Source organism: Myxine glutinosa, chromosome 11, assembly GCF_964187855.1.
Source record: "Myxine glutinosa chromosome 11, kmMyxGlut1.1, whole genome shotgun sequence".
In the NCBI taxonomy this organism is placed as follows: Eukaryota; Metazoa; Chordata; class Myxini; order Myxiniformes; family Myxinidae; genus Myxine; species Myxine glutinosa.
In genome coordinates this window covers 33,274,694-33,295,788 of record NC_136271.1, presented here as the reverse complement: position 1 = coordinate 33,295,788, position 21,095 = coordinate 33,274,694, and the positions used below count along the sequence as shown (strand labels likewise).

The window sequence follows — 21,095 nt, the reverse complement described above, 5'->3', positions numbered from 1 at the left end:
GTAAGTTGGCAGCCTTGGTTGCGGAAAGGAGTACATTATGTTGATTTGCAACTTCCACTGCTTGTATAACTCATAATAATGTTGCGTCCATAAGCCGATGAACACCAGCCTTCGACGAATAGCCAGAATGGTCCTTATTTCCGAGGCGACTGCCCGAAAAATGGCGGTTGGTTTTTTTGGCGTGCGTGAGAATGAAGGAAACGGATTGCTTACCTGGACGAACGCACACGGGTTTATTCCCGAACCCACAATTAATAAACAACACAACAAATGAAAAATGCCATCCGATACCCCCACAAACGTAACAATAATAGGAGTTCCCTTACAAGGAACTTTGACACAGGAGGAGCCTATTGGGTCCATCAAAGCCAACTTATGGTTGTTTTTTTTCTATTTATCCTTTTAAATTCTGAGGGTCAGGCAAGGAAGTCTTTGGTATGACTCAGCTATGGTTCAAACTGCTGACCTCCTCGACTCAGAGTGGACGCTCTAACCACTACACCATTGAGTCTGGTTGATAAAAGCATTTTCAGTTGCATACTCTACCATTCTCCATGACCATTAATCCACAGTTTTCTGATTTCTCAACACGTTCTCTCCTTTGCCCTCCTCTTCATTTTCAGGCATTGAAGTTTGAGCCTTATCATGACAGTGCCTTGGCAAGGTTTCTGATCAAACGATCACTGAGAGTAAGTTTGGCATTTCTTCCCAATTTAAAGATAATTACCTTGTGGAAACGATCAGTTTATTCTCCTTTTATACAATGTTGATTGTCTACTTTCATGCAATTCCTGTATTTGCATCCTCTTTATAAAAACACATGTTCTTGAAATTGATTAAGGTGCGATGTGTCGCGACTCATTCCATGCATCTATCTGATTCGTGTAGCGACTCATTCCATGCATCTATCTGTTTCGCGTAGCGACTCATTCCATGCATCTATCTGATTTGTGCCGCGACTCATTCCATGCATCTATCTGTTTCGTGCCGCGACTCATTCCATGCATCTATCTGTTTCGTGCCGTGACTCATTCCATGCATCGATCTGTTTTTTGTCACTACTCCTTCCATGCATCTATCTGATTTGTGTAGTGACTCATTCCATGCATCTATCTGATTTGTGTCGCTACTCATTCCATGTATCAATCTGTTTCGTGTCGCAACTCATTCCATGCATCTATCAGTTTCGTGTCGCGAATCATTCCATGCATCTATCTGATTTGTGTCGCTACTCATTCCATGCATCTATCTGTTTTGTGTCGCGACCCATTCCATGCATCTTTGTTTAATCTCACAACTCATTCCATGCATACATCTGTTTCTATGCCTTCGCCGACAAAATCGCCGGAGGCATTATGTTTTCAGTTTGTCCGTCTAGCTATCCTTCCACCCATCTGTGCGGGTAAATGTCAATGCCCTTCCTGACGCCAAAAAATATTTTGGTATCCACATACAATATGTATTTCTTTGGTTTGCAGTGGAACAAAACAAAAAAAGCTGGATAAATTCCTAAATCTTGGCTTATTCCACACAGAAATCCTAAGATGGCCTGGACAATACCATTGGCACCTTTTAAAAGTTGTTAGAAATAACTAGATTTCAAGCAGGTGATTCTCCTTTACTTTGGAATTGAACTCACTTATGGTGAATTGCAGGTGCCTGCAATATAAAAATCACTCATTCAACCAATTTGAATAGAGGAAAGGAGTCATTCTGCTGTTTTGTGTTATTGTGTGTACCACAATGAGCATGGAGAAAAGAAAGTAAACCAGAGAATTGTCGGAGGAGGTCAGACACAAGATTGTACCAAAGCATGGACAATCTCAAGGCTACAAGTCCATCTCCAGAGATCTTGATGTTCCTGTGTCCACCATACGCAATGTTAACAGGAAGTCTAAGGCCCATGGCACTGTAGCCAACCTCCCTTGATGTGGCCGCAAGAGAAAACTTGATCGAAGATTGCAGCGAAGGATTGTTCGAATGGTGGAGAAAGCACCTCGATGAACTGCCAAACAGATTCAAGCTGACCTTCAGACATAAGGTACGACAGTTTCAACTCGCACCATCCGTCGCCAATTCAATGAAAGGAGACCCAGGAGGATCCTACTGCTGAGAGAGAGATATAAGAAAGCCCGACTGGAGTTTTCCAAAACACACCTGAACAAACCAAAATCCTTCTGGGAGAATGTTCTGTGGACAGATGAGACCAAGCTTTTTGGTAAAGCACATCATCTCTATGTTTACAGAAAAGAAAATGAAGCCTTTAAAGAAAAGAACACCTTCCCTACAATCAAACATGGAGGTTCAGTGATGTTTTGGGGTTGCTGTGCTGCCTTGGCACTGGATGCCTTGAATGTGTGCAAGACATCATGAAATCAGGAGATTACCAAGGAATTTTGGAGCGCAATGTTCAACCCAGTGTCAGAAAGCTGGGTCTCCGTCGTAGGTCATGGGTCTTGCAGCAGGAAAATGACCCCAAACACACTTCAAAAAGTACCCAGGAATGGTTCAAGACAAAACGCTGGACTGGTCTGAAGTGGCCAGCTGTGAGTCCAGATCTAAATCCCAATGAACACCTGTGGGGAGATCTGAAAAGAGCAGTTGGGAGAAGGTACCCACCAAATCTGGGAGAACTGGAGCAGTTTGCAGAAGAAGAGAAGAAAACTGCCAGTAGAGACGTGTAGGAAGCTCATTCATGGCTATAGGAAGCACTTGACTGCAGTTATTTTGATTTATTTTCTGATTTAAAAGAATATATTAAGTTCTGAATCAAAAACAAAGGTTCTGTAATATTAACAGTGAAATAAATAATTGTGGAGACCAATACAAATACTTCAACTTATTTTTAGAGAAAATTGTGTTATTTGAAAAAAGTGCAAATATTTTTGGCCACGACTGTTTGTCTAATTTTGGCACTGTCCTGATATAAAAATTCAGGAAATATAAATATGAGAGTTCTGAAACCTTTTTTGAGATGCTTCATGTACATTTGTGGTAGTCCCTTGTTAAATGCTACGGACAAGATGGCCGATCACCTGTTTTTTGTCCGACAAGTGATCTAGCTACAAGGACAAAGTATTATATCTCGCTCTTCCATGAGCCTACACCACTTTAAAAAAAAGTGTGGCATTGCCCATACTTGTTTGGTTGAGATACTGCATCTTAGCATGTCGCCGTCGTTTGGCCCACCCCGGCACCTATCATCGTTCGGCCCACCTCATCAGCATTGTGTTTTGTGTTTACTCGTAGCAGGCCTTTTACCTTTCTTCAGCAAACTATGGATTAATTGCATTTTTCCTTTTTCCACTCTATTTCAGTCCACTGTTGGACAAATTCCTCCCACAACTCACACTGAGGGGTATTTCACCCCTCATTCTGCCATGTGCAGGTTGACGAGCAAGTCGTGGCAACAATTTTAAATTTGGTCAAGGTGCCGACGATAACTTGTCTACATGCCAACGGTACCCCATTGTGGTATCTTTTAATGTCCACCATATTTTGCTAGTAGTCAGGGCCCCAGCTTAATTTACATTCAAGGGATGGCACACTCATTGATGCAACACCTGCCTGTGAAGTACCAGGCTAAGAGTTTGGTTGTAGAGTCAGTCTGAGAATCAAACCCACACTCGACAACTTGGGGACAAATGTGCTACGGTTGTGCCAATCATTCGGACTGAGTGCTGCTGGCAGTAAATGAAATGCGATTATTACCTCCGCCACCAAAGCTCGACGGAGGTTATGTTTTCACCCCTGTCTGTCTGTCTGTGAACAGGATATCTCAAAAAGTTGTGAATGGATTATGACAAAACTTGGTGGATGAGTTGGTGAGGCCTGTATGACAAGAACAAGCCTATTCGATTTTGGTTGAGGTCCAGATTCAGATCCGGTCTATCGGTGGGATACAAACTGTTGAGCCTGGCGGAGGTGTGCGCTCTACCGATTGCCGTTCTAGTTTTGGGATTTCATTGTCCGAGGAATAGGCTCTCTATATTTCTGTCTCAAAAGAAAAGTTTTGAGCATTTATTTTGCCATATCAAATTTGGTGGAGATGTTTGTTCTTGTTCATTGTTTTCTGCATAACGACAGAACTTCAAATTGACAATCATGCATTTATTTTCTCATTAAAGGATTCAAAATTCATTATTTATTTATCTGCCGAATCTATATATTTTTTCATAAACAGAACTCACAGCAATTGAGTAGGGTATGCATTGTATATTAATTAATTCCAAGGCAGACATCATAGAGAGTCTTTTTGATGATCACAGTGCCAAAACCAAAGTATATCTGTAAAACAAACTTTTGTGAACCGAAGTCAATGTTTTGAAGACACGTGCAAGAATGCAGAAATTAAATATTTTAGGGTTGCTCTATTATGACATCCGAATAGTTTAGGTTGATATCTGGCACATTTGTTCTGTGTGAATTTCCCACCTGGCAGAGCAAGCGCATTGGCCATTTCCTTTTCTGGTACCTACGTAGCGAGGTTGCAGACTCTCCTCACTATCGGCAGCGGTTTGCTGTGGTTCTTGAGGCCTACCTGCGGGGCTGTGGTCACGCAGTCTTGCATGACCTCCACAACCAGATTAAGGTCATAGCATGCCTCCAAGATGTTGCTGTCCGGATCAAGGCCATGATTCCAGACCGAAATGACATTCCTGCAAGTGGTATGTTCTTACCCTTCGACCGATCCCCATTTATTCCACATATAATGGTGTTTTATATATATGATCAGAGCCACTTAACTGCCAGTTTATTAATAGGCACTGCAAGTGCTGCATAACAGAAAAGGCTCCTTGAAGTAAACATGCCAGACTTTCACTGGTGTACTAAAGGACAATCATAATCCTGAAAACTTTGCACAATTTAAGAGATCTTTGTAAACAAAGGAATGCAACAGTTTCTTCTGAATTTTCACTCGTATACACAAAAGAATAACTGTGGAATATGTAGTTAGTTTATTTGTTCCACTAATGTTTCAGTGTTGATGGACATCTCACACACACATTGGGTCCTCCAAATGAGATACTCACAGTAGACCAAGACATGCCTCCTTTTTATTCTGCAGAATATGTGTGTGCACATATGTATGTATGTATATATATATATATATATATATACATGTACTAGCTTGGCTCGGCTCACTACGCTCGCCTCACCAAGCGTCGATACTGAGGAACGGGCTTATTTTAACTGAGGCTAATGACTGTACCTGAGTTGCTTTGTTGTCATGATTTTCACCAATCATAATACAAACAATTACTTTGCACAAATGTATTTGTTGTGTTTGTGATATTACATTTTTATAGAAGATTTAGGTTGAATGTTTTTTTTTCAAGAAAGTATATATATATATATATATATATATATATATATATATATATATATATAAAGCGCGGCGTTACGCGCGCTGCTTGTGAGCAAGGAGGAAGCGGACAAGCGGTAACATATAAACGTCTTTATTGTAAGAGCACACTGTAACACTGTAACACTGTACCGCTCCGGGCTGGGCGCCCGGTGTATATCATGAGGCCACGCCTACCCCTCGGGCGTGGCCACCGCCCACTTGGTGCGTAGAATGATGTCACCACGCCAGTGGGCTTTTGTGTCCGCCACACGCGCCCCCCCAGAATTCCCGCGCACCTGGAGGGCCAGTTTGCGGGGCAGACGAATGACCCGGCCGAAGCGCCCCCTGGCGATCGGCGGCGTCCGGGGTGCAGGGATGCCAGGTGGGATGCCCCTGGCTGCCCCTGGGATGGGTGCAGGACCGGGGGGCGGCGTGGCGGCGGGGCTGGGCGGTGCCGGGGGTCCGCCCGCAGGAGGGCGGCCCCGACGTGGGGGTCGGGCCACTGGCGGTGGATGGTCCACATCGAGGTGGGCCGGCTTGAGGCGGTCTACCGAAACGCGGTCAGGAGTACCGCCGATGTCCAGGGTGAAGTGCTTCGCCCCGGTCTCCAGCACGCGGAAAGGCCCATCGTACGGGGGCCGCAGTGGTGTCTGATGGGCATCGTGGCGGACGAAGACGTACTCCGCCGTGCGAAGCTCCGGGGCGACGTGTGTCGGTGGGTGCCCGTGGCATGCCGTTGGCACCGGGGCGAACCTCTGGGCGGTCTCTTGCAGAGCGGAGCGCTGCTGTGCCACGGACCATGGTGCCGTGGAGTCGGGGAGGAACTCGCCCGGCACCCGCAGCGGTTGCCCGAAGACCAACTCCGCCGCGGATGCGCGCAGGTCCTCCTTGGGCGCCGTCCGGAGGCCCAGCAGGACCCAGGGGAGCCTGTCAACCCAGCCGCCGTCGCGGAGGGTGGCCCGGAGCGCGGCCTTCAATGAGCGGTGAAATCGCTCACACAGGCCGTTAGCCTGGGGGTGGTAGGCCGTGGTTCGGTGCAGCCGGACCCCGAGCCCCTGCGCAACCGCCCCCCAGAGCTCCGAGGTGAACTGGGGGCCGCGGTCGGATGAGATGTCTGAGGGGGCGCCGAACCGGGCGACCCAGGTGGCGATGAAAGCCTGCGCGACATCGGCCGCCGTTGTCGACGCCAAGGGCACGGCCTCCGGCCACCGGGTGGTGCGGTCCACCATGGTGAGGACGTAGGTGAAACCCCGCGAGGGGGGCAGAGGTCCCACCAGGTCCATGTGGACATGGTCAAACCGGCGTTCCGGCACCGTGAACGGGGCCAACGGGGCCTGGGTGTGCCGGTGCACCTTGGCGCGCTGGCACACGAGGCACGTCCTGGCCCAGCCGCGGACGGCCTTCCGGAGGCCATGCCAGACGAACTTGTCGGCGATCAGCCTTTGGGAGGCCCTCGCGCCCGGGTGGGACAGGCCGTGGATGGCGTCAAACACCTGGCGCTGCCAGCCCGCGGGCACGATGGGGCGAGGACGCCCGAGGGAGACGTCGCACAAGAGGGCCGCGCCCGCGCCGTCGAACGGCACCTCGGTGACGCGGAGGCCCGTGACGGCGGTCCGCAAGGCCTGGACGTCGGGGTCAGCGGCCTGGTCCGCTGCCATCCGGGCATAGTCGATGCCGAGGTGGACTGCGTGGGCGATGGCCCGGGAAAGGCAATCCGCCACCGGGTTGTCCTTCCCCGCGACGTGCTGGATGTCCGTCGTGTACTCGGACACGGCCGAGAGGTGACGCTGCTGCCGGGCCGACCACGGCTCGGTGACCTTGCCCATCGCGAAGATCAGCGGCTTGTGGTCGACGAAGGCAGTGAACGCACGGCCCTCGAGCAGATGGCGGAAGTGCCTGACCGCCAAGTGAAGTCCGAGCAACTCGCGGTCGAAGGTACTGTAACGGCGTTCGGGCGGGCGAAGCTGCCGGCTAAAGAACGCCAGCGGTTGCCAAGCTCCACGCACCCATTGCTCGTGCACCGCGCCCACCGCGTAGTCCGAGGCATCGGTGGTGATGGCGATCAGTGCATCGGGCGCCGGGTGCGCGAGCATGGTGGCGTTAGCCAAGGTGAGCTTCGCGCCCGTGAACGCCGTGTCCATCTGCTCGGTCCAGGTAACGTCGCCTTTGCCCGGCTTACCTCGGAGAGCTTCGTGCAGGGGGCGCAGGAGCTGGGCGATACGGGGCAGGAACCGATGGTAAAAGTTCACCATGCCCAGGAACTCCTGCAGCCCTCTGATCGTGCGGGGGCGCGGAAACCCCTTCACCGCCTCCACCTTGGCCGGCAGGGGGACGGCTCCGTGCCTGGTGACACGGTGCCCCAGAAAATCGATTGTGGCGGCGCCGAACCGGCACTTTGCGGGGTTCACAATCAGGCCATGCTGGCCCAGGCGTTCGAAGAGCGTGCGGAGGTGGCGTAGGTGCTCTTCGCGGGACGCGCTGGCGACGAGGATATCGTCCAGGTAGACGTAGACAAAATCCAAGTCGCGCAGGACGCTGTCCATCAGTCGCTGGAACGCCTGAGCCGCATTCTTCAGACCGAAGGGCATGCGCAGGAACTCGAAGAGTCCGAATGGCGTGATGACCGCCGTCTTCGGGACGTCCTCCGGCCTGACGGGGACCTGATGGTAGCCGCGTATGAGGTCCACCTTCGAGAAGAAGGACCTGCCCGCCAAACGGGCGGAAAAGTCCTGAATGTGGGGGACGGGGTAGCGGTCGGGAGTCGTGGCGTCATTGAGATGGCAATAGTCCCCGCACGGTCGCCATCCCCCGCCGGGCTTCGGCACGATGTGCAGCGGCGACGCCCAAGCGCTCTCTGAGCGCCGAACGATGCCGAGTCGCTCCAGGGTAGCGAACGCCGCTTTTGCCACCGCCAGCTTCGTCGGCTCGATGCGGCGTGCCCGGGCGTAGACCGGTGGCCCGACGGTGGGGATGTGATGGGCCACCCCGTGCTTGACGGCCCCCGCCGAGAAGGTGGGCCGCATGAGGGCCGGGAAGCCGGCGAGGAGGCGGGTGAATGCATCCGCTGCCGGAAGCGTACAGACCAACGTGGCCGGAACCGAATCGTTCGGCAAGCCGCTTGGCAAGCCGCTCGTTGAGCTGGGCAACGCACAAGCGAGCGAGCTGAACGTCTCGGCCTGGACAAGCCGTCTGCGCTTGACGTCGACCAGGAGCCCATTAGCGCACAGGAAGTCCGCGCCAAGCAGTGCCATGGGCACGTCGGCGGTGACGAACGTCCATCGGAAAACCTGCCCTCCAAACCGCAGAGAGAGGCAGCGTTTTCCGTACGTACGGATGGGCGTCCCGTTCGCGGCAAGCAGCGCGAGGCCCCCACCCGCGGCGTGCTTGTCTGACGTGCCGGCGGGAATGACACTCACCTGCGCTCCCGTGTCGCACAGGTAACGGCGCCCGGAGAAGGTGTCCGTTATGAACAGCAGGCTGCTCGAACGGCCGGCACTCATCGCCACTATTGAGCGCCGGCCCGGGCGTTTCCCGACCCGTTGAAGGAGCACGGCGGATGACACCGCCGAGCTTCGTGGCCGAACTTGGCGTGGAACCAGCACCAGGTGGTGGAGCTGGAGGAGCGCGGCTGGCTCCGCCAGGCCGGTGGAGTTGGTGGGTTTCCCCGCGGTGGCGGTTTTCGCCGCGGCGGTGGGCGGGGCGTGGCGGCGTTCACAAGGTGCGTATCAGCATGCTGCGTATGCTGTAGAAGCTGATGCTGTGGAACATGCTGCTGAACATCAGCCGCGAGGGCCGTGACGGCCACGCCGACGCTCGCCCGCGTGTCCGAAGCGGCGAAGTACCTGTCCGCCTCGGCTGCCAATGCTCGGGGTTCCGTTAGCTCGGTCCCGGCCAACGCGAGGCGAACCTGCGCTGGAAGTTGGCGCCGGAAAAGCGCCCGGAATAGCGAACCGGGGGCTTCGTCGCCCAACAGTGACAGCATATGGTCCATTCGGACCGACGGGCGCGTGTCGCCGAGCTCGGGGAGATCCAGGAGGCGGTCGGCCCGTGCGTCGTCTGTGAGGCCGAACGTGGCTAGGAGTAGTCGCTTGAGTGCCTCGTACTTGTGGCCGTCCGGTGGGTGGCGAAGGACGGACACAACTCGAGCGGCCGTGCCGGGCCCGAGGGAGGCGACGACATGGCAGTAGCGCGTGTCGTCATTGGTGAGGCGCCGAAGCTGAAATTGGGCTTCGGCTTGAACGAACCAGACTTCGGCCTGGGCCTCCCAAAATTCGGGAAGTTTAATCGCCATTGCCTTGTCGTTGGCCATTGCAATGGCGTCGTGTTCAGAAGGATCGCTACGGCAGATCCAACGTCGAGGGTCACCAGTAAAGCGCGGCGTTACGCGCGCTGCTTGTGAGCAAGGAGGAAGCGGACAAGCGGTAATATATAAACGTCTTTATTGTAAGAGCACACTGTAACACTGTACCGCTCCGGGCTGGGCGCCCGGTGTATATCATGAGGCCACGCCTACCCCTCGGGCGTGGCCACCGCCCACTTGGTGCGTGGAATGATGTCACCACGCCAGTGGGCTTTTGTGTCCGCCACATATATATATATATATATATATATATATATATATATATATATATATATATATAGGGAGGGGTAGGTGCAGTCCAAACTGCACATACATAGGGGAGGGGTAGGTGCAGACTGGAAGTTTGGGAAGATTACACCTCACCACCACGTAATTCAAAACACCTCACCACCACATAATTCAAAATACCTCACCACCAAGTAATTTAAAACACCTCACAGCCATAAAACACGTAATAAAAATACCTCACCCCCACGAAATTAAAAACACCTCACCACCACGAAATTGAAAACACCTCACAGCCATCAAACACGTAATAAAAACACCTCACCACCACAAAATTAGAAACACCTCACAGCCTTAAAACACGTAATGAAAACACCTCACAGCCATAAAACACGTAATAAAAACACCTCACCACCACAAAAATAAAAACACCTCACAGCCATAAAACACATAATAAAAACACCTCACAGCCATAAAACACGTAATAAAAACACCTCACAGCCATAAAACACGTAATAAAAACACCTCGCCCACAAAAATAAAAACACCTCACAGCCATAAAACACGTAATAAAAACACCTCACAGCCATAAAACACGTAATAAAAACACCTCACAGCCACGAAATTAAAAACACGTCACCACCAAGTAATTCAAAACACCTCACCACCAGATAATTCAAAACACCTCACCACCACGTAATTATAAATACCTCACCACCATGTGATTTAAAAACACCTCACCACCATGTGATTTAAAAACACCTCACCACCATGTGATTTAAAAACACCTCACCACCACGTCATTTAAAAACACCTCACCACCACATAATTCAAAATACCTCACCACCACGTGATTCAAAACCACCACAACGTTATTAAAAACACTTCACAACCACGGAAACAAAAGTTTGAGGGAGTCGTTAAGTGAGAACACAGACACTGCCCAGATATGTAGATATATAGATAAATGACTGTACCCGAGTTGCCATTTTGTCATAGTTTAAACCAGTCATAATTCAAACAATTATTTTGCACAAATGTATTTGTAATATACGTGATATCACATTTTATAAACAATTGAAGTTGAAAAAAAAAAATTCCTAAAAAAGAAATTGGAAATTTTTTCAAAAAGAATACCCGTAGGACATACCGAAGAGAGAGATATGTGCATTCCAGAAGTTTGGTACGATGTCACAAAAGTTTGAGAAAGTAGTTCAGTGACAACACAGGACAACACAACACAGGACAGACGCTGCACATATATATATATACTAGCTTGTCTCGGCTCACTACGCTCGCCTCACCAAGCGTCGATACTGAGGAACGGGCTTATTTTAACTGAGGCTAATGACTGTACCTGAGTTGCTTTGTTGTCATGATTTTCACCAATCATAATACAAACAATTACTTTGCACAAATGTATTTGTTGTGTTTGTGATATTACATTTTTATAGGCAATTTAGGTTGAAGATTTAGGTTGAATGTTTTTTTTTCAAGAAAGATCCCCTCAGCACATACATAGGGGAGCGGTAGGTGCAGACTGGAAGTTTGGGACAATTACACCTCACCACCACGTAATTCAAAACACCTCACCACCACGTAATTCAAAACACCTCACCACCACCTAATTCAAAACACCTCACCACCACGTAATTCAAAACACCTCACCACCACCTAATTCAAAATACCTCACCACCAAGTAATTCAAAACACCTCACCACCACGTAATTCAAAACACCTCACCACCACGTAATTCAAAACACCTCACCACCACGTAATTCAAAACACCTCACCACCACCTAATTCAAAATACCTCACCACCAAGTAATTCAAAACACCTCACCACCAAGTTATTTAAAACACCGCACAGCCATAAAACACGGAATAAAAACACCTCACCACCACAAAATTAAAAACACCTCACTACGACGAAATTGAAAACACCTCACAGCCATCAAACACGTAATAAAAACACCTCACAGCCATAAAACACGTAATAAAAACACCTCACAGCCATAAAACACGTAATAAAAACACTCACCACCACGAAATTAAAAACACCTCACAGCCATAAAACACGTAATAAAAACACCTCACAGCCATAAAACACGTAATAAAAACACCTCACCACCACGAAAGTAAAAACACCTCAGCCATAAAACATGTAATAAAAACACCTCACAGCCATAAAACACGTAATAAAAACACCTCACAGCCACGAAATTAAAACACCTCACCACCACGTAATTATAAATACCTCACCACCAATTAAATCAAAACACCTCACCACCATGTGATTTAAAAACACCTCACCACCATGTGATTTAAAAACACCTCACCACCACGTCATTTAAAAACACCTCACCACCACAGAATTCAAAATACCTCACCACCACGTGATTCAAAACCACCACGTGATTCAAAACCACCACAACGTTATTAAAAACACTTCACAAGCACGGAAACAAAAGTTTGAGGGAGTCGTTAAGTGAGAACACAGACACTGCCCAGATGTGTAGATATATAGATAAATGACAGTACCCGAGTTGTCGTTTTGTCATGGTTTAAACCAATCATAATTCAAACAATTATTTTGCACAAATGTATTTGTAATATACGTGATATCACATTTTATAAACAATTGAAGTTGAAAAAAAAATGCTTTTCCCAAAAAAATTAAAAAAAAAAAAAAAAATGGAACATTTTTCAAAAAAAATACCCTTAGGACATCCCGACGGGAGAGATATGTGCATTCCAGAAGTTTGGTACGATTTCACAAAAGTTTGAGAAAGTAGTTCAGTCACAACACAGGACAACACAGGACAACACAACACAGGACAGACGCTGCACAGATATATATATATAGATATATATATATACTAGCTTGGCTCGGCTCGCTGTGCTCGCCTCACCAAGCGTCGATACTGAGGAACGGGCTTATTTTATCTGAGGATAATGACTGTACCTGAGTTGCTGTGTTGTCATGATTTTCACCAATCATAATACAAACAATTACTTTGCACAAATGTATTTGTTGTGTTTGTGATATTACATTTTTATAGGCAATTTAGGTTGAAGATTTAGGTTGAATGTTTGTTTTTTCAAGAAAGAACCCCTCAGCACATACATAGGGGCGGGGCAGGTGCAGACTGGAAGTTTGGGACGATTACACCTCACCACCACGTAATTCAAAATACCTCACCACCACGAAATTAAAAACACATCACCACCACGAAATTAAAAACACCTCACCACCACGAAATTAAAAACACCTCACCACCACGAAATTGAAAACACCTCACAGCCATAAAACACGTAATAAAAACACCTCACCACCATGTAATTCAAAACACCTCACCACCATGTAATTCAAAACACCTCACCACCAAGTAATTCAAAACACCTCACCACCAAGTAATTCAAAACACCTCACCACCATGTAATTCAAAACACCTCACCACCATGTAATTCAAAACACCTCACCACCATGTAATTCAAAACACCTCACCACCACGTAATTCAAAACACCTCACCACCAAGTAATTCAAAACACCTCACCACCATGTAATTCAAAACACCTCACCACCAAGTAATTTAAAACACCTCACCACCACGAAATTAAAAACACCTTACCACCACGAAATTAAAAACACCTCACCACCACGAAATTAAAAACACCTCACCACGAAAATAAAAACACCTCACCGCCATAAAACACATAATAAAAACACCTCACAGCCATAAAACACATAATAAAAACACCTCACCACCACGAAATTGAAAACACCTCACAGCCATAAAACACGTAATAAAAACACCTCACAGCCATGAAATTTAAAACACACCACCACGTCATTTAAAAACACCTCACCACCATGTGATTTAAAATACCTCACCACCACGTAATTCCAGACACCTCATCACCAACTAATTCAAAACACCTCACCACCACATAATTAAAACACCTCACCACCACGTAATTAAAACACCTCACCACCACGTAATTATAAATACCTCACCACCACGTAATTCAAAACACCTCACCACCATGTGATTTAAAAACACCTCACCACCAAGTAATTCAAAACACCTCACCACCATGTAATTCAAAACACCTCACCACCACGTAATTCAAAACACCTCACCACCAAGTAATTCAAAACACCTCACCACCATGTGATTTAAAATACCTCACCACCACGTAATTCCAAACACCTCATCACCAACTAATTCAAAACACCTCACCACCACATAATTAAAACACCTCACCACCACATAATTATAAATACCTCACCACCACGTAATTATAAATACCTCACCACCATGTGATTTAAAAACACCTCACCACCAAGTAATTCAAAACACCTCACCACCATGTAATTCAAAACACCTCACCACCACGTAATTCAAAACACCTCACCACCATGTGATTTAAAACACCTCACCACCACGTAATTCAAAACACCTCACCACCAAGTAATTCAAAACACCTCACCACCATGTGATTTAAAATACCTCACCACCACGTAATTCCAAACACCTCATCACCAACTAATTCAAAACACCTCACCACCACATAATTAAAACACCTCACCACCACATAATTATAAATACCTCACCACCACGTAATTATAAATACCTCACCACCACGTAATTATAAATACCTCACCACCACGTAATTCAAAACACCTCACCACCATGTGATTTAAAAACACCTCACCACCAAGTAATTCAAAACACCTCACCACCATGTAATTCAAAACACCTCACCACCACGTAATTCAAAACACCTCACCACCATGTGATTTAAAAACACCTCACCACCAAGTAATTCAAAACACCTCACCACCATGTGATTTAAAAACACCTCACCACCACATAATTCAAAATACCTCACCACCATGTGATTCAAAACCACCACAACGTTATTAAAAACACTTCACAACCACGGAAACAAAAGTTTGAGGGAGTTGTTAAGTGACGACACAAACACTGCCCAGATGTGTAGATATATAGATAATGACTACCCGAGTTGCCGTTTTGTCATGGTTTAAACCAATCATAATTCAAACAATTATTTTGCACAAATGCATTTGTAATATACGTGATATCACATTTTATAAACAATTGAAGTTGAAAAAAAAAAATTTTCCTGAAAAAATTCCCCAAAAAAAAGAAAAAAAGATGGAAACATTTTCAAAGAAATACCCTTCCGACGGGAGAGATATGTGCATACCAGAAGTTGGGTACGATTTCACAAAAGTTTGAGATAGTAGTTCAGTGACAACACAGGACAGGACAGACACTGCACAGATATATACAGTATATATATACCCATATGTAAGAGATAAATTGGGGAATGTATCCTTTTATATTGAAAAACTAAGCATTTGCTCATGAACATGAATGTGAGTATTACATTTGCTCATATACTCATAATCATATATATTTGCCTTGCACTTCAGCAAATGATCATCAGCAAATGGCAACAGTGGGTAGAAGTGCATACTCCTGGATCGTGATATCCGTGCACTAATTTGAAGTGCAAGGCAAAGCAGTTGAGCAACTGCAGATCAATTGACTGTAAATTTAAATCTGGGGCGTGAGCAGCCAGTTTCATAAAAAACAGTCCGCTGAGAACTCCGCAGAGCGGGATGCTATTGTTGGGTTGCAGTGCACAAACCACTCATCACACCTGGCAATTCACGTTTGCGAGTCCAGTGGTGTAAAGAGCACAGGCGATCGACTACCGAGCTGTGGAGAAATGTGATATGGTCAGATGAATCATCCTTCACCATGTTCTCGACAAATGGACGAGTGTGCGTGTGGTGCCAATCTAAAGGACTCTACAACCCCGAGTGCTTGGTTCCAACAGTGAAGGGTTCTGGTGGTCCTGTAATGTCGTGGGGAACATTTTCCTGGCATGGTTTGAATGCAGTCATTTCTTTCAAAAGCAATGTGGATGCCAATAGCTACTTAATGGTACTGAGTGATCATCTTCATCCCATGTTGCAGCATTTCTTTCCTGCCCAGAGGGGTGTCTTCCAGGATGACAATTCCCCCATCTACAGAGCACGTGTGGCCGCCCAATAGTTTGATGAGTTTGACACTGATGTTATCCATATGTTTGACTGGGAATGCAACAGCCTTCTCAGTCACCAGATATGAACCCAATCGAGCATTTATAGGATATTTTGGAACGACGCCTGAGACAGCATTTTCCACCTCCATAAAACAGGTGTGAGTTGATTATCAACTTTCTCGTGGGATGGTGCTGCATCCCCTCTGCAGAATTACAGACTCTAGTGGACTCTATGCCATGGTGCATACAGTCTGTACTGGCCATACGTGATGGCCCAACGCCATATTAAGTGACTTTACATTGGAGTTCCCATTTTTTTTGTCCACTACCTGTACATACAGTGCTTTCAGAAAGTATTCACACCCCTTGACGTTTTCACAATTTGTTATGTTACAGCCTGAATTTAAAATGGATTAAATTGAGATTGTTTTTGTCAATGATCTACATGTAATACCCCATAATGTCAAAGTGGAATTTTCTTTTCCAGAAATTTTTACAAAATAATTAAAAACAAAAAGCTGAAATGTCTTGTGTCAGTAAGTATTCAATCGCTTTGCAATGACACTCCAAATTGATCTGTGGTGCATCCAATTTCCTTTGATCATCCTTGAGATCTCTCTACAACTCGATTGGAGTCCACCTGTGGCCGATTCAATTGATTGGACATGATTTCGAAAGAAACACACCTTTCTATATAAGGTCCCACAGTTGACAGTGCAAGTCAGAGCAGAAATTCCACCATGAAGTCCATGGAACTGTCCGTAGAACTCTGAGATAGAATTGTGAGGACGCACAGATCTGGGGAAGTGGATAAAAACAATTTATTGAACGTTGAAAGTTCCCAAGAGCATAGTGAGCTCCAACATTAGGGAATGGAGAGAATATGGAACTACCCAGACTCTTCTTGAGTTGGTTGTCCGAACAAACTGAGCAACCGGGCAAGAGGGACCTTGGTCAGGGAGGTGACCAAGACCCAAATTGACCATTCTGACAGAACTACCTACAGAGTTCCTTGGTTGAGATGGGAGAACCTACTGGAAGGGCAACGGTCTCAGCAGCACTTCACAAGTCTAGGCTTTATGGGAGAGTAGCTAGACGGAGGCCACTCCCGAGAAAAGGCACATGACAGCACACCAGGAGTTTGCAAAAATGCACGGAAAGGACTCTAGCATGAGGCAAAAGCTGCTGTGGCCCGATGAGATGAAAATTGAACTATTTGGCCTGAATGCAAAGTCAAACGGAGCACAGCTCACCACCCACTTAACACCATCTCTACCATGAAGCATGATGGTGACAGCATTATGCTATGAGGATGCTCTTCAGCGGCAGGGACTGGGAAACTTGTAAGGATGGAGGTTACAATAAATTGAGCTAAATACAGGCAAATTCTTGAGGAGAATCTGCTTCAGAGTGCAAAATACTTTAGACTGCAGTGAAGATTTACTTTCCAACAGGACAATGACCCCAAGCATAAAACCAAAGCAACACTGGAATGGCTTCAGAACAAAAACATGAAAGTCCTTGAGTGGCCTAGCCAAAGCCCAGACTGTGGTCCGATGAGAACATTGCACGCATTGCCAACTTGAATCCCATTGAGAATCCATGGAAAGACTTAAAGATTGCTGTTCACCAACACTCCCCATCCAACTTGACAGAGCTTGAGCAAATCTGTAAGGAAGAACAGGAGAAACTCCAAAAATCCAAATGTACAAAGCTGATACAAACATACCCAAGAACACTCGAAGCTGCAATCACTGCCAAAGGTGCTTCTACGAAGTATTGACTCAGAGGGCTGAATTAGATATTTCTGTATTTCATTTTGATTAGATATTTCATTTTTCATTTTGATGAGATATTTCTGTAATTCATTTGTAAATATTTATAAAAACATGCTTTGAGTTTGTCATTATGGGGTATTTTGTGCAGATCTGTTACAAAAAATTTAAATTTAGTATTTTTAAGATTCAGGCTGTAACACAACAAAATGGTAAAAAGGCAAGGGTGTGAATACTGTCTGAAGGCAATATATATATATATATATATATATATATATATATATATATATATATATATATATATATATATATATATATATATATATTGTTGTGGTTTTGAGAACCCACACTTGTAAATATAACATCATTAAGGGTTAAAGGTAGCACCCCATAGATAGGCCACAAGCAACACGTAGGTCACCATAGGACGTCAGTTATTTCTTAGTATGTGTTAGATAAGGCCATTCCCAATAGTTGCATGTATCTGCGTTGCGTCAAACAAATAAGAGTAGGCCCTTCCGTTCATTTTGGCAGCCTCCCTTCCAAGCGACGCCATTAAGCGCTCCCCAGTCTGTGCCCCAAGGCCCCTCCCAATTGGTTACGCGCCTTTGCCAGCAGCATTCGCCACCTCGCTGGGCTTCCGCCCAAACCAGCCCAGAAACCCACGAGGTAAGGCCCGAAAAGGGGGCGGAGCACCAGGATGGAGGTGCGGCCACGTCAACCAGCCATCAGGGCTGGGCCGGTAAGCCATAACCAGCCAACCAGGGCTGGAGTGAGATCGCCTGACAGGGCGTGGTTTTGGGCTCCGAGAGCGTTCGCTGGCTTGGCTATAAAAGCGCGCACGCAAAGCCCTCGTAAGGACTGCCGCGATTTAGAGGACTTGAAAGGACTGCTGCGATTTGAAGGACTTGGAAGGACCGATGCGATTATAAAGGACTCGTGAGGAAGGTGCAGTGTGATAAGAACTTACGGAGCAGCGCTCATTACCGAAGACTGAAGCCAAGCATTGGTAATTACAAAGGATGTGCGGTGGCAACCCGCTGTACTAAGGGCAAGCACGCGGCACGCATTGCCAAGAACCACAGCGTGCAGGTCATTGGGGAGGGGGTGCTTGGGGCGAGTAAGACCGGTAGCGCCAGTACAAAAGCGCCGGTACACAAATTACGTACGCCGATAGCCCAAGCTTACCTTCCCCTGTCATTATAATTGTCTGCTCGCGTTACACTACGTGGAGAGCTGCCTGCCGGGTTTCGTCTGCTGGACCGGAGCCGGACTGGAGCCTGGACACCATCGCCGGACCTTCCACCCTTCCACCCTACCATCTGCATCCCCGTGTGAGTCTGGGATCTGAGACCGAATCTGAGAGCGATCGGGCCCATGTCCAGGGAATAGAGCAAGACTGTCTAAGGCTGCCCTGTGCACTTTTCCTTCCTCTTTCTTTCTTGTACATTCTTACGTTTCCTCTTCTTCTTTGTACATTTGTAATAAATTGCCCTGTTCTTTCTGGTTTCTCCTTAATCCGATCGTCCTAGTCTTTTCTCCATTGGGTAAACGTGGCACGATTCGGAACCGCTTCGAATCGGGTCTAGTCTTGGTTAACAGCTCAGATCGCGGATTACTATCCGCTCGGCAATATTCCATCAATATCCGTGATTCGGGCGGGAGTTGTTCCCTTGCTTTACGGTCGGTGGTAGTAATTAGGTAATAGGACTAAAATTCGACCAACAACCCTATTTACCACCGACCGGAAGGAACGTTATAACTTCCAGGGTCGCGTCGGCCAGGTAAGAGGACAAGGGGATTAACACCCTCTTGATAAGGGGAGAGCTGATGTTTGAGATCCGCAACAATATATATTAATGTGATCTCAAGAGAAAGCCACAAGATTTGAAACAAAATGAATACCTGTGACATTATTTAAATTCACATTTTCACAGTTAATGTGAATGTGGACATTAAATTCACATTTAATGTGAATCGGCTTAGCTTGTCTTAATATGTGAATATCACTGCACCATGTGATCTGGAAGTTGTTTTGAAAAAGGCACCACATTTCCAGTCATGTGAATATGACATGATTTCTCACGCAGACATTGTATGACTTGTCGCATATCTTCAAATGAAACGTGTTGCTTTATCTTCATTGCAGAATTTAATCTTTATGAGGTAGAAAGATGTCAAAAAGTTCCACAGGACAGATGCAATATCAAATTTTGAGTAAAACTTTTCCCCCTTGTTCTGACACCTGTGACATGAAGTCCTCACCCACTGGGGAATGAACCAGGGATAAAATCCCCAAAATCGTTACATATTTAATACATCCCCCGATGTTGATTGCATATACAAAGTTTTATTTTAAAATGTTTAAAATGTGCCCGTAATTGCAATTACAATATCCCCCCCCTTTTTTTTTTTTAAATTGTGGGGATAAAAATGTACCACATGTAACGCAAGCCTATACTTCCAGGCATCAGAGCTGTTAGCTTCAGCACTTTTCCATAATTTTGGTTTGTTATGGATATATTTCTGCGATAATTATCATTGCTTAAATTGCAAAAGACTGTTAATTCACAAACTTAAAATTTTGATGCGCGTTCCATTATCATCTCACTTATTTATAACGCAAAACGAAAGGCATCTGGAAAAATCAAAATCACTCCTTGCAACTTGCAAAATCACTCCAAATCAACAAAATGTTCCCTTAGGAATCCTTTGGAAACAGCTTTTTTTTTCAATTTGTCGCACTTGCTTTTCAGACCCGAATGTGTGTCCCAAAACGTAACGCGCATAACAGGGAATGGAATATTTCCTTTTCAAACAAAACCTTTACCTATCACTTTGGGTTGTCCACCCTTGGGTCTACGTTAAATAGGTAAAAAGTGTAATGGGAATCATGCATTGCTCGTCATTGGTCACACATTCCGTGCATTGCACCTGTGAATGGATGTCTCTAATTTAGCCACAAATTGCCTGTTATTTGATGTTTTTGTTAACAATGATGTTTATGTGTTCACAGTGACAAGCTATCTGAAAGAGCTACTGCATGAAGCCCCCTTTCCTGACCGTTTCAGAGTGCCTTATGACCCTTGCCTTATTGCAGGGAAACTGCAGGTACAGACATGACCTGTTTCATGACGTGTTTTTTTCACTTACCGGTTATGGTGGAGCTTGTAAATTTATTATGCAGGAAAAGTAAATGAGAGGACATCACAATTTTTATATGATTCACAAATACAGAGGAGGCTATGGATAAACCAGCACTGTGGATAAATTTGTGGGATTAGAACTGCAATAAACGGTGCACGT

The 21,095-nt window shown here is 46.3% G+C and overlaps 1 protein-coding gene across 10 annotated transcripts in view; it reads left to right on the top strand.

Annotated features, from left to right (window-relative positions):
• Positions 1-21,095, top strand: part of PIK3CG (phosphatidylinositol-4,5-bisphosphate 3-kinase catalytic subunit gamma) — a 64,356-nt gene that overhangs the window by 23,877 nt on the left and 19,384 nt on the right. For all 10 annotated transcript variants that reach the window (XM_068130462.2, XM_078786549.1, XM_068130457.2 and 7 more), the window contains 3 exons: positions 624-689; positions 4,442-4,667; positions 20,806-20,900. In XM_068130462.2, the coding sequence (XP_067986563.2) occupies positions 624-689; positions 4,442-4,667; positions 20,806-20,900 (387 nt within the window). The remainder of the gene's footprint in view (positions 1-623; positions 690-4,441; positions 4,668-20,805; positions 20,901-21,095) is intronic.